At 37.1% G+C, this 15231-nt stretch overlaps 1 protein-coding gene across 1 annotated transcript in view; it reads left to right on the top strand.

Annotated features, from left to right (window-relative positions):
* The window catches only part of ANK3 (ankyrin 3), a 334814-nt gene that overhangs the window by 97173 nt on the left and 222410 nt on the right, over window positions 1–15231 (top strand). The window contains exons 2-4 of the mRNA XM_042959816.1: window positions 8764–8865; window positions 9255–9353; window positions 9567–9665. Of these exons, the coding sequence (XP_042815750.1) occupies window positions 8764–8865; window positions 9255–9353; window positions 9567–9665 (300 nt within the window). The remainder of the gene's footprint in view (window positions 1–8763; window positions 8866–9254; window positions 9354–9566; window positions 9666–15231) is intronic.

Here is a 15231-nt window from a genome sequence, read left to right as displayed (position 1 = left end):
CATCTGCAATGCAGGTTCCTATCTTGATTGAATTTTTAAGAAATAAACACTAACAATGCATGTGTAAAAATTACATATGTAAAATGCTTAGTGGAGTCTGACCTATAGTAGTCATTCACTAAATTGCACTTACTGTTTTTGTCATGATTTTCTCAGAACCCTCAGTGGCTCCTCAGTGAGCTCCTGAACAGTGTTCGGTGCTCCTGGAATATTCACCTAGGGATAGTGTACTGGCTACAACCTCTTAGAGGTTTTCAGAATGATCTGGGCATCACATGGCTAGGGCCTGAACTGGGCAATTAGAACAGGGTGAATAGAAAAAAAAAAAAAAAAAAAAAGAAAAGGTTAAGCATATTCCCAGCTGTAAGGAAAGCTAAAATGTTAGGATAATGATAAAAATAAGTCCTTTGAAGTACACTTGTAAACTGGCACAGAAGTAAGGGATCTATAGAGGTAAAAATGACATGAAAGCAAGAACCAGTTTTACTTGTCTACATAGACACAGGGCCCAGGAGACAAAGCCTAGAACATGCCCAAGTGGGCAGTCTAATAAGAGATCCCCTAATAAACAGGGCTCCAAAGGGGTTGGCTCCCAATACAGGGGTGGCCAGGAAATAAATCCACCACATAAAAAGAGTAGCAAAAACTTGCCTGTCTCAATTTGTCACCAGCTGGAAGGGAAAAAAAAATCTTCCCTGAGAATTTGTAACCACAAGGAATCCCTCATATCCATACCAGCTTGAAATCTAAATTTATTTGTGTAGTCTTTAAAACAAAACCAAAAAAAACTCTCAAGGCAAACATTTATTTTAAAAATAATCTTGGGTTGACAGTGCCTCTAAGCAACTGGAAGAAGCAATGTTAAATTCGTTTTTGGAGTATGGCATCCTTAACCCAGGCCCGAAAGAATTCCCAAAGATTGATTTCTAAGGAATATGAAATCATGATCAATAATCACAAACCACAGAAAGTGTAAATTGGTACAATCACTTTGAAAAACAATTTTCCATTCACTGGTACAGTTGAGTTAGCACATACCAAGTGACACAGCGTTTATGATAGTAGGTATGTACCTTAAAAATCCTTGCCTGTTTGCACCAGGATTAGAGCCAGAATGTTCATGGCAACCCTGTTCATAGTAGACCCAAACTGGAAACAACTCAAACGTTCATCAACTCCACAGTGGATAAATAGATTGTGTTACAATCACATAATGGAATCTTCTGCAGCCACAGTGATAAATCGGCTGCAGTTATACATGTCAGCGTGAATGACTCTAAGACAACATTAGACAAAGGAAGCATGTCACAGAAAGATCCATAATGTATGATTCCATTTACAGAGAGTGCAAAGACAGTCCACTACATAACATTTAGGTTGGGGAGGTTTACATAGATGTTGAGAATGATTAACTAGAACAGAGGATGCCTTTGGAGAGCCAGTCAAAGAAGGGCTCATTGGAAGTCTATGGAGTGCTTGTAACTTTCATTTTTGAGTTTACTGGGCATGCGGCTGTTTCTTCCATTATTTTTCTTTAAGCTGTTCATATATGCTTCAGGCATTCTTTTGTATGTATGATGTACATTATGATAAGTGCTTTGTAAAAGGAGGATAAACACTGTAAAAGTCCCCGGAGGCAGAATGTTTGATAAGAAACATACACATAATTTTCTAGAAGAGAGTTTGAGGGAGAGACTAAAGAAGAAATAAGTAAGTAATCAAAGAGTCACACTTCGCATCACACACACATACACACACGATCTGTAGCTATTTATGGTGACAAATGTTAACTAGACCTATTGTGATGATCATTTTACAATATATACAAATATCAAGTCAGTACATTGTGTACCTGAAAGTAAATATGATTGTTATATGTCAATCATACCTCAATTAAAAAAAAAAAAAAGATTCACACCAAAGTTGTATGCCTGAGTGGCTTGGAAATCTTGGGACCTTTAAATACAAATAAGAAAATGAAAAGAATTTATGATTCACATCTCTGACATTAGTACCTAGTTGCTGTAGCAGATGCTTTATACATTGATTATACATTATAATGTTTGTTGTTGCAGTGAAGGTCAGGGAATTGGGGGACATGGAAGTGGAAATGTTTTGGGATCCAATGGGTGCAATGTACATGCAGAATGTTAGGCTTCAAGAGAATGGTGGAAACCACGGTAGTGATGAGGTCACTTTGGGAACGAGCACAGGGGGGAAAGAAATATGAGTTCTGAAAATAGGAAACACCCATTTTTTAGTGATGGGTTGGGACAGTAAGGAACAAAAAAGAGTGAACAAAGACATGAGGGAAACTAAGGGGAAGACTTTCAAGAAAGAGATGGGGGTCAGTAATGTCAAATGGTTTTACATTAAGAAAAGGCAGAGCTAACGTTTAAGCAATGGGATTCTATGATTGGAAGGTCATCAGTGATTTTGTGCAGAGATTTTGTGCTTATCTGATGAACCAGATAAGCCATATTGCCAAGAACTCAAATATGAATTAGTGTTAAGGATATAGAAGCAGTGAGACTAACCCAGACCAAGCCTTGAACATGTTTGATGCTAATAGGGTGATTTTTTTTTAATATATGAAATTTGTTGTCAAATTGGTTTCCATACAACACCCAGTGCTCATCCCAAAAGATGCCCTCTTCAATGCCCATCACCTACCCTCCCCTCCCTCCCACCCCCCATCAACCCTCAGTTTGTTCTCAGTTTTTAAGAGTCTCTTATGCTTTGGATCTCTCCCACTCTAACCTCTTTTTTTTTTCCTTCCCCTCCCCCATGGGTTTCTGTTAAGTTTCTCAGGATCCACATAAGAGTGAAAACATATGGCATCTGTCTTTCCCTGTATGGCTTATTTCACTTAGCATCACACTCACCAAAATAAAGTTATAATCATTTATTGAGTGCTTGCTATGCACTCACACTAAGCACCTAATATAAACAAGCTAATTTCATTCTGATACTAGATTATTTTATGCCCATTTGACAGCTGAGAAACTGGAGGCGCACATAAGAAGCTTGCCAAAGTTACTTGATAAAACTTACCTCTAATAAGTGGAGTAGCTAGGGTGCAGGCTAACAGCAGTAGAGAAATAGAGGAGATCATCATTTGCAGGGAGTGCTAGGTAGAAATGTGGGGGAAAGTTTTTTGCTTTGTTTTTAAGTTGTTTAAGAAACACCTGAGTATGTAGGTAAGCAGAGGGCAGGACACCAGTAGAGAAAAGGACCCTGAAGCTTACAGGAAGGATGCTCTTACCCTTCATACAGTTCCCAGATAGTTGGGAAGATGAGATAAAAGAAAAAGATTCAAGAATTGGTAGATCAGGTATTAACAGTTCTCAGACATTGCTCCCTGAGGTTTAGAAGCAATGGAGCACAGCTCTATTACATACTCACTGAGCCTCCAATCTACATTTCTTCTGCCAGTCCACTGTCAGCCTGATCTTGAGGCTTCAACTAAACTCATTAAAGGAATTGTGGTCTAGAGAGGATATACCTGAAAGTACTTACATAGTTAATTTAATGGTTGGATGGACAGATGGATGGATGGAAGATGAATGAATGAACCAAGAGTTCGCAAGCATAAACTATGGAGCAAACATTTATTAAGCCCTTTCTCAAGCTAGTGATTAACAGCCTAGACTCTGGAGTTAGACTGTCTGGGTTTGTATTTCTGCCACTCATAAGCTGTGTGTCCCTGGGAAAGTCATTCATCCTTTCTATAGCTCAGTTTCTTCATCTATAAAATGGAGCTAGTAATTGTTCTTATTTGTATCAGTTGCTTAGGGCTGCCATAACAAACCACCACAAACTCAGTGGCTTATGGCAATAGAAACTTACTCACTCACAGTTCTGGAGGCCAGAAGTCCAAAATCAAGGTGTCCACAAGGCCACACTTCCTCCAAAGGCTTGAGTGGATAATTCTTCCTTGTGTCTTCCAGTTTCTGGTGGTTCCTGGCATTTTGTTGTTGTTGTTGTTAATGTGTATTTATATTTGAGAGAGTATGAGAGTGGGAGGTGGGGGCACAGCACAGAGCTGATGTGGGGCTCGAACTCACAAACCATTAGATCATGACCTGAGCTGAAGTCAAACACTTAACAAACTGAGCCACCCAGGTGCCCCACCTGGCACTCTTTATCTTGTGTCAGCTTAACTCCAGCCTCTTCCTGCATCTTTACATGTTCTCTCTTATGTATCTGTGTGTCTTGTCTTTTTTTTTTTTTTTGAGATATAGTTGACATATACCATTATATTAGTTTGAGGTGTACAATATAGTGATTTGATATTTACATATTTTCTCTTCTTCTAAAACCATCAGTCATTGATTTAGGGCCCATTCAAATCCAGTCTGACCTCATCTTAACTAATTATTTGTGCAAAGATCCTATATCCATGTCCTGTGTCCGTTGCCATCTTCTGGGGTTCCAAGTGGATGTGAATTTTGGAGAGACACAATTCACTACACTACTTCATGTAAATATTATAAGGACTAAACTAATGTAAGGATTCATGCAATTAATACATACTGTAGTAAGTGACTAATATAATGAAGTTAATGTAAGTACTTGTAATAGTGTCTAGCATATAGTCAGAGGTATGAAGTATTAGTTTATTACTGATGTTGGCACTCAGGAAATGCTTATTCATTCCAATCACTGCTTTCTGCTGAAAATATCAATATGCCAGTATAGGTGGAAATGCTGAGTTATTAGATTAATCCATAATAATACTTGACTCTACCCTTGAAGCTGTTTCCTTGAAAAACACACGTGGTTCGTATTTCTTTCCTGTCTAGTAAAATGACTAAGTAGACAAGACATGAAATGGTGATGAAAGACGTTATCATTTTCCAGATTCTTCCTACAGATTTTGATCATCTACGGGAAAAAATGCTGACTGACCTGCTTATATTAATTTTGTGCCAACTGACTCACTAGGCAATGATCTCCTCTGTTTGACTTTTACGTGGCAGAGCTTACCTTCTCATGAGAGCTGATTTCCTTTCATAGGGCTTTGTCTACAACTGGCTTTAAGAGGCGTTGTTTTGATAGCATCCTTAGGACTAAAACCCAGGCTGTAGTCTGTGTAAAGAGTGACTCCCAAGTTTTTGATGAAATGACAGCTCAGAGACACAACACATTGCTATTGAGCCAAATACAAAATATTATATATTTTTAGCATTAAGGAAATAAAGAGCATCATATAGGTACTAGGGATAGAATTTGAAAAAAAAAAAATAGGGAAGAATCCATTATTTACCCTGCCACTTAAGCAACATGATTTGATAAAGTGTAAGAGGGAGGTGAAAGCGAGCCTTCACTGGTGCCAGTCTGTTTTGCTCACCTCTGTGCAGCCAGATGTCAGCCTTGACTAGCGCCCCATCCATGTTCAGCAAATATTTGTGGAAGACAGGGCTGCATTGTTTGAAGGTGGTTGAGAATAAAAGGAGGATCTTCTTGGTTCTTCTTCTGAAGGCAAGAATAACCACACTCCCTAAGTTGTCATTTTTCTTCAAGGCAGGCTTCATTTTCTTCCTCTTGCTTTTTCTTTGTATTTTCTTCCTTCTTTATTGCCCATACTTTTTCTTGGAAGTATAAAGTAGCTGATTGTTCTGTATCAGTGTGTTAAGCATGCCTGTGCATAACAGAGGGCTGAGAAAAGGGAAGAAAATAATTTTTTTTGTTTCTTCTCTTTTTCTTAAAGTTCTCAGGTGATAAATTAGCTATCTTAGAGAATTATTTGATACTAGGGTCACTGGTGAGGCATATACAGTGAAGGTATCTACCGGAAAACTCTTAATCATTTATCTACTGCTCATGGATTCATGTTAAACATGTTCTTAAACATGCATCCGTGAGCAGGGTTGGCAATCCCGAGCCACATGAAATCAGTGTGCAAATTTTGTGTGCATGCACAGGTTTGGTGTGTATGTGCAGATTTGGTGTATGTGTGCATATATGTACAGTTGTTGAAGGAAAGGGATTTCTTTGCAACTTTTGTTAGTCTCAAAAGAATCTGAACTCCAAATAGGTAGAGAAGCACTGGATTAGAATTTTTTTTATCGTTGTATTTTGTTTTGCTTTAGAGATTCTGGTGAGAAAATTTCGGAGAGGAAAATGGGCAGTATATACAGTTGTCAAAACTTTTCAGATATGGAATCAACTCAGAGGCTTTCCTTGAATTATGATACCTCTGTTTGAACTTCTTTAGTAGCTGTTTTTATGCACTCAGAGTCAGAATTGGGGATGCTTAACTCACAGTTGTTATCTTGGCAGTTGAAACATCCAATACTGATGTCATTTGTTCCCAGAACAGCCTCAGAGCCCTTCTGGGCAAATTCGCTGATAAGTCATTGAGCAGGCACAAAGAAGATGATGTTTTACGGTACAATGAGCCATCCTCGCATAGCTAATTTATTTCTAACTGGACTTGAAACCAGACAACCGTGCCCCCAACCATCTCAAAGTAGCAAACCTCTTTAAAAACTGTATTTTATTTTTCTTGAAATTCCTTCAAACTTTTGGTTTGTCCTTTGTCTAATTTGAAGCCATATCTCTTGTCCTCCTCTTACTTAACCCTCAGTTCTGATTAAATGATTTGGATGCTTGACTCACATCCCAATTTTATTTTAGCAATAGCTACGTGTGTTCCCAGATACCAACTCAATGGCTTAGTTTATCATCTTTGGCAGTCAGCTTTGTATTCTAGCAGGTTCTCCATTTAGATAGCTGCTGCTGCTGTTACAAATAAAACTTCCTGTATTGTTGCAGGCAATATTTTAATTAGTACAGTTATTTCCATACAGTTTACTTATTTGTTGATTCATTCATTCACAAAACCATTTTTAGGCACCTGCTGTGTGCCAGGATGCTTCTAATTGCAGGGGAAACACAAAAATGAATGTTATACGTACAGTCACTGGCCTGCAGTAGGTCAAGGCATGTGGTAACTCAGGCAGGCCTACAATCTGTAAATAAATTGGTTTTCTCTTTATTTAGAGCAGTGGTTCTCAGCTGGGAAAATCCCTCTTCCCCAACTGCCAAGGGAAATTTGGCAATTCAGGATATATTTTTAGTAGTCACAAATAGGTGATAGTTGTTAGAGGCCAGGGATGCTAATAAACATCGACACCAAACAAGACCATCTCCCACATCAAAGAATTCCTTGGATCAAAATGCCAGTGGGGGTGGGTGGTTGGCTGAGTTGGTGGAGTGTGCAACTCTTGAGGTTGTGGGTTTCAGCCCCATGTTGGGGATAGAGATTACATAAAATAAAATAACATCTTTCTTTACAAAATGCCAATAATGCTGAGATTGGGAAGGCATGATTTAGACAAAGGAATACTTCTTCAGGGAGAGGTATACTGCTATAAATGAGGAGGGTGGAACACATAGAAATAGTGGCCTATCCTTTGAAGACCTGAGCAAATCGAATCCTAACTAAATTGACCCACACCAGAACCAAAGACTCTTCTGAGAATGGAATTTCCTTTATCACAATTACATTTCCAGGGATGAAGTAGCACTCCTCAAAGATTGGCATCGTGTCAGCTTTCTGTACTGCCTACCCCTTGATCAAGGCTACCTCTGCTTATTCTTAAGGGACTTACAATTTAGGGAGGAAGAAGGACAGGTATACCGAAAACTATAATGCTGTGTGAGAAATACCTAGAGGAGTCAACAAAATTCATGCTTTGTGAGCACCAAGCAATTAATCTCTGACTGGGAGGTCTGGGAAGTCTTTCCAGATGAGGTGGCCTGTGAACAGGGGCCTTGAAGGTATTCGCCAAATGGCTGAAAGAAGACAATTTCCTCTGTTATTTCAGCCATACCCCCACATGATGGCATTGATAACCAATGATGAGATGTTTTTGGCTACCCTTTCAGGAAAACCTGCTTCTATGTTGTTCTACACTGAGCAAGACTCCTTTACAAGTTGTGCAGACCCAACTTTGAATTCTTTCATCTCCCTGTCTTCTTTCCATTAAAGGTTCACTGGTATAGGTGGTTTCAACCCCACAATCAGAAGTACTAGTGTTTAGCAGAAAGGCAGAGTTGTAATTTTGGTGAATGCATTACAGATTTGGTTTTTGTTGCTTTCCAGTTTATAGGTATTTATTTATTTGCTCTTGCTAATGTTCCTAATAGAGTTTTCTTAGGTGGTAGCCTTAGCTTGCTTGAAAATATATGGAAAGTACTCTTCACAATTTGTATGGAAATTTATAAATGCTTTTCAGAAACATTCTATGTTCTAACACATGGCTTTGTGCTGTGGGAAAATCCAAGAGAACATCCTACAAATTAAACTAGTATAATAACATTAAACATATTTGTGAACCTATGAATTGAAAAATTGGTGGGGACAGTTAAATATGAAAGAATGGAATAGATGTTAAATTTCTGTAAAATAGAATAATGAGATTTTCATAATGAAACCACCAGGAAGTTATAGGATTTCTCTTTAGTCCCTAGGAATTGTATGTTGATTGAAGGCACCTACATATTATGGGAAATTTTCTCAGTTATGACATCACACAAAGGGTAACTTTGTATACTTGAAACTAACTTTTCAAGAATTTATCCTTTTCCTGGTGATTTCACAAAGACTTTTTAGAGTATTTTCATGTTAGAAATACAATAGTTCAATTTAAAAATATTGACTTTAAAAATCTTTTTAGTTTGGACTATAAGCTGAATTGCTCTAACATGTATATGGGTTTCATTTCATCAAAATGTTTTTCTTTTTTCTTTTAGTCTGATGCCAATGCAAGTTACTTAAGAGCAGCTCGAGCTGGACACCTTGAAAAGGCCCTTGACTACATAAAAAATGGGGTTGACATAAACATTTGCAATCAGGTTAGTTGTGGTTTTTGTTGCTGTTTAATTTTCTAGTTAAAATTTTAAAAAATCCAGACTATAAACTCCTTGAATCTTTCCTTAGTTGTTACCAAGACTTTCTCTTTCTTGCCTTTTTTCTTTTTTCTGGCTAAACATCATCAGTCAGATTTTCAAATTACTCTGCTTTGTTAAAGGGGCATTCACACATGTAGGTATGCAAAATTTAGTAAAAAATGATACCAGAACAACCTGCCTAATTTTCAAGTACCTTTATTCCTAATTCAAGATTCTATACTGCACACATACAAGTGATTGTTGGTGGGATATTATCTTCAGAGTTCTAAGTAGACTGTTTGCTGCTCTATTCTCAACCTGCTGAGTAAAGTTTTCCCTTCATTCTTAATCAGAATGGGTTGAACGCGCTCCATCTTGCTTCTAAAGAAGGCCATGTAGAAGTTGTTTCTGAACTGCTACAGAGAGAAGCCAATGTGGATGCAGCTACAAAGGTCAGTATCACATATTTAATGGTTTTTATGTCAATTGACAGATTCAGTAAGGATTCAGCCTTTGATAAGAATCAGGGCAAACTTCTCATGAGATACTTATCAACCAACCATGTTCTCTTTGGGGAACTTAGAAACATAGAAGGATTCCATATTTTATAAAATGTTGAAACAAAGAGATAAAGAGGGTGAGTGATGTATCTTTTCATTTTACAGAAAGGAAACACAGCCTTGCATATAGCATCTTTGGCTGGGCAAGCAGAGGTGGTAAAAGTCTTGGTCACAAATGGAGCCAATGTCAATGCACAATCTCAGGTAAACCTACCAACTCTATTGCCAATAAATTTTGTTATAATTTATAAATGTTTGGGTCAAGTCCTTGCTTGGCATATGTATCCTCTGAGAATATAATTCCTAAGAGTTATATTCAATGAACAGTTATGTTGTTGCAGATTATTTAAATTCATATATATCCTCATTTGCAATATATTTATGTGAGAGAGATTTTTAAAAGTCATCCATCTAGAAAGGGAACCCTCTTGCACTGTTGGTGGTAATGCAAACTGGTGAAGCCACTCTGGAGAACAGTATGGAGGTTCCTCAGAAAAACTAAAACTAGAACTACCCTATGATCCAGCAATTGCACTATTAAGTATTTACCTAAAGGGTGCAAAAATACAGATTTGAAGGGGTACATGCACCCCAATGTTTATAGCAGCATTATCAACAATAACCAAACTATGGAGAGAGCCCAAATGTCCATCAACTGATGAACAGATAAAGAAGATGTGGTATATATTTACAATGGAATATTTCTCAGCCATCAAAAGGAATGAAACTTGCTATTTGCAAAAACATGGATGGAGCTAGAATGTATTTGCTAAGTGAAATAAGTCAATCAGGGAAAGACAGATACCATATGATTTCACTCATGTGTGGAATTTAAGAAACAAAACAGATGAATATGTGGGAAGGTGGGGGAAAAGAGAAGAGAGAAAAACAAACTATAAGAGACTCTTAACAATAAGAGAACAAACTGTGGGTTGATGGAGGGAGGTGAGTGGGGGTAAATGGGTGATGGGTACTAAGGAGGCTCTTGTGATAAGCACTGTTATATGTAAGTGATGAATCACTGATTTCTACTCCTGAAACCAAATTGCACTGTATGTTAACTAAAATTTAAATTAAAAAATAATAAAAAATTAAAAAGTTATCCATTTATGAAACTGTATGACTGGTAGTCATAGACACAAATATTTAGGGAATATTTGTAATGTAGGGTCTTTTACTATTTTATCATGCTAGCTTAGGTCCAGCCTCAGTATTTATTAACTTACAAAGGAAATGAGAGTTCCTGTAAATGAGGAAATGCTCTTAATAGTTCATAATATCTCAGTGCTTTATATAGCTGAAAATGGGAAGACACTGCTTAATTCCTGTTTAGTAACTAAGGCCTTCTTGTTGTTCCATGAAACAGATTAAAATAAAAAAACACACAGAATAAACTTTAAAATTTCCTAAACTAAAAATTCCAGATTCTTTGTATTGGATATACATTAATAATTTATTTAGTAGGTCCTCCTGTGTGCTCTGAGTCTTGCATGAAGTTCTAAAAAGAACACAAGTATATTACCGTTTGGTAGACTTTCAGTCTAAAAAAATTACTTTAAAATAGGTTTAAAAATTGGTGCTCATAATCCAAAATTTTCATTATTTGAGTTCCCACAGAAATAAGATTGTATAGAAAAGCAAACATCATCATAACAGAAATATTCACTAAGGACCTGACCATTTTTAAAACTGGCCCTTGCTCAAACGTTCCTTCTAGTTGGATGCTTTCATCTACCCTTGTGTGTCAGTGTGAACTCCAGGAGGTTGGATATTGAACAAATTGATTATGGAACAAAACAGCAAGTTTTGCAAGACACAGGATTGCATGAAGTTAGGGGGATGGCATGGGGGAACACTGGCTGCACAGCTGTGGGTTGTGTTTTTTTCTGGCAATGTGTGAAGAATTAGGATGATTCTCTGATAAGTGTTTCAAGTGAGAATGAGTTGAAATCAAATGGTTTAATGATTTAATCAAAGATTAAATTACCCTCCCCCCCAAAAATTAGGTGAGGTCTTTGGTTTGCAAAATACATTTGCAAAAAGGCTGTCTTTTTACTTAAGCAGTGAAAATAAAAAGTGAAGGACATCAAGCTACCATATAATTTTGTTGGAAAAATTACCCTTTTTTCCCACGGAAATCCTATTTGATTTAGGCTTTGTTCATTGTGAGAACTTGTACATGCATCCAGTTATAGCCAATATTTGCTTAACTCATAAACTTGCTTTTACAGTTTCTAGTTTTATCTTTTACAATAAAGTCTCAAACTAACTTTTTTCATTATAAGTGTACTTGATTTCCTCAGCCTTTTTCAGTACTGATTATCTTTGGATAACAGGATCCTCCTATATTTCATGGGTCCACAGAATTGCAGTGACACCCTCCATGGTTAGTAACATGGTTCCGATGCTGTTAAATATCAGTGTCATGGAAAAACAACTGTGTGGCACTTCCAAACATGTGCTTTCATGTATATCTGATCTATTTTTTTTTCTAGTTGCCTGTGGTTGGACCTTTGATCCATGGTCTATGCCTCTTTATTCTGATTCCCTATGAAGGTTTACTTGGACCAATGATGCTTTTCCAGAAAGGAATGTTATAAAATTGAATATTGACAAGTAAAATATTTTGAAAGAGATACAGAACAACTGACCATAAGCAAAGCACCATGCTTTTAAAACATTTTTTCAAATGTCCCTATAACTTTTTACTGGAAAATAACTAATGTTAAGCTCTGAGAGAGTGAGAGAACTCTTTAATCCATTTTTTCATTTCCTTTCTCCCCCCACAGGAGAAGACATAAACCTCCTCCTTTTAAGTAATGTGCATATTCTTGACTGTTCTTTAGAGCACCCAGAGTTTTAAACCTCCTTGACAATGAGAGACTCTGCAGTTGAAATCAAATCCTAACCAGATTTGATTTCAATTGGTACACATTCCCTGCTGATGACAAATGAGAAGAATAGAGCCCATGGAATTTCTTGTTCCTTACAGCTGTGCTTGGCGTGCCCTGCCCCCCAGTTCACAGTCAAGCATGGCGCCTTCATTTGGACACCTGTCCCCGTGTGCCTTCCGAGCTGCGCCATTCTGTGGACAGAATAAGTAATGAGATGGTCATGCAGCAAATGGGTTTTCCATGATAATTTCTGGTGGGAGTACTTCAATAGGAACTCTTACAAAGGACAACTGAGATCAAATTCCATTTAGGTGTCAGCACAGAAAACATCACAGGAATGTTAATATTCAAGAAAGACCACATCCCTAAGTGAAATTTTAACCAAATAGGTAATACTTAGTAGCCAACAATAAATAGTATAAAGAGAGTCCCCCTCACCTTCCTTGTGTATAAAAGTTCTCCTTATCTTGAAAATAAAAGTGAAATTGGGCAACAGCAAGTTCTGATCTTATAAACTGAGGGTCTGTAAACTAAGAATTTTTAGATGTCACTTTAATTCTTGTCATTGCCTTGATGTTACATCTTACTAAGTTAGTTAACTCTTTCTTATCTTACTTAACATTCCAGAAATGATTTAGGCCTACCCTGAGAAAGAAATTGGGTTGAATAATTAAATTGTGGTTATAAAGAACTCTACTATGATTAACTCCATAATACTTTGTACTAAATACAGCAACAATGATTAGTAGTGTTTGCAAGTGGAAACTCTCAAATTACCACATCAAATGACATCCCTCACTCTTTTCTCCTTCTCTATCTTTATTCTGTAATATAAGGCACCGTGTTCATAAAGAAGCAAGGTCTGTTTCAAATAATATTTTATCATAACTATCAAAGTATTCTAAGTGGACAAATTTTCATAGTGGTATTAGCAAAGACAAGACCTTTTGCAGGTATTTGGTGGGGGTGTTTTTAAAAATTTTTACATTGTACTTATTTAAGTTATGAATAGGTGATATATTCACATGGTTCTACCATCAAAATGCATGGAAGGACAAACTGGAAAACCTCTTCCCACCCCAACCCCCATCTGCCCATCCCCACCCATCTGCACCCCAGGGTGAAACAGGTAACTTCTGACTAGGTTTCCATGTTCCTTTTCAGAAAGGACAAGACCTTTCGATTAAACCAGTGCCTCGTTGGTCTTTTTGTGTTTTTAAATGTTTTCCTTTGGTGAGGAGGTCAGGTCTTGAGGAAGTCAGAAAATAGGTGTGGTCCAGATAAAGCCTCTCTGACCTTTGACCTTATAGCACACCGGTAATCTAACCTACATTCACAAAAATCAGTATCACCTGTAAATCAGTGCAAATTTATCACCATGCCCTTATAAACATTTTAATTCAGAGCAGCACTTCATAAGTTACACCGGCTGGCTGTAGAAACCTAGGATGGATAAAAAAAGTTCATGGATAAAATTTAAGCCCTTACTTTCTATTTTATTTTCTTTGGGTAGATATTAGGCAGCATGCCTCAGCATGGTCTATAAAGTTGTAGGTCTGTATATTTGAATGCTTATGATAATATCACAATAAATGTTCTGAGCCGAAGGTACTGAAGATAATGCATCAAATCAGGTATCAACGAGCATACTTTCTCAATCTTGAACTGTTCTGCCTTTTGAAAATTGTGTCTATTGTTGCTACAGAAAAAAAATGCAAATTAGGCACCCATATGTTCCCTTTTGGCCAGCTCTTTGTTTTGGAAATTTCCTAAGTTAGGAAATTAATTTAAAAAAAATAAACAGTGATGTACTTTTTTATCTTAAAAGAAAAATAATATTCTTTCTGAAATCTGACCATTTCCCAATGTAGGTGCTATTTTACAAAAAATCATTTCAGCTGTAGGTTGTCCATTGACAACACATTGGAATCCTTGTGCCTTAAGCCTCTTTGTATGAGAGAGTAATGATCATATTTTCATTCAGTCTTTCCAAAGGATGCTTATAATTACTCCCTAGAACCATAACTAGATGGTGTACATGTATTCTCATGCCATGTTGATCCTTTCTTGATTTTAAAAATTTGTATTGGGATTTTTGGGATTAAAACAACAGAAACTAACTTGAACAAAAATGGGAATTTATTGAAATTATTTGGGGAACACATCAAATAGAAAGCTAAAGGAGCTTTTTGGAAAGCTTTGGTAACCAGAGAGTTAGGGTGGGAGTAACCAGAAGCTAAACAGTAAAGTTGCCCTTCAATAATAGTTTTTACAGATCATTTGAGAGGGGGGAGGGGGGATTTGGCAGAAAATAGAATTAAGAAAAATAGAGAGTAGACCTGGAAGAGAAAACAGAAGATATCCTGTACATGTGCCTACTCTGTGGTTGAAGAAGTTCAGGCTAAATTGTCTTAAAGTCCAACCAAGACAGGCACTACCTACATTTCAGGGAAGAGGTAGTGCCCTAAAGAAAATAGGAGTGATATTGCTAGAAGAGTCAGATGCTTGCTGACCAAAAATAAAGCAAAACAAAATAAACAAACAACCAAATTTCCACTATAAAATGGAAATGTCCATTATGGAGGAAAAAACAAAAACACCAAAAACATTTTATCAATATGAACCACAGAAGTAAAATGAGACCATTCATCCCCATTCAATGCCATATATTGTGTGATTCCATTTATATGAAGTGTTCAGAACAGGCAAATCCATAGAGACAGAAAGCAGATTAGTGTTTGCCAGAGGGCATGGGGAGGGGTCAATGGGGAGTGAATAGTAATAGTACAGAATTCCTTTTTGGGGTGATGAAAATGTTCTGGAATTAGATAGTGGGGATGGTTGCCCCACTAAATTTTACACTTTAAATGGGTGAG

Source organism: Panthera tigris, chromosome D2 (genome assembly GCF_018350195.1).
Source record: "Panthera tigris isolate Pti1 chromosome D2, P.tigris_Pti1_mat1.1, whole genome shotgun sequence".
NCBI lineage: Eukaryota > Metazoa > Chordata > Mammalia > Carnivora > Felidae > Panthera > Panthera tigris.
This window is presented reverse-complemented; position numbering and strand designations above follow the sequence as displayed.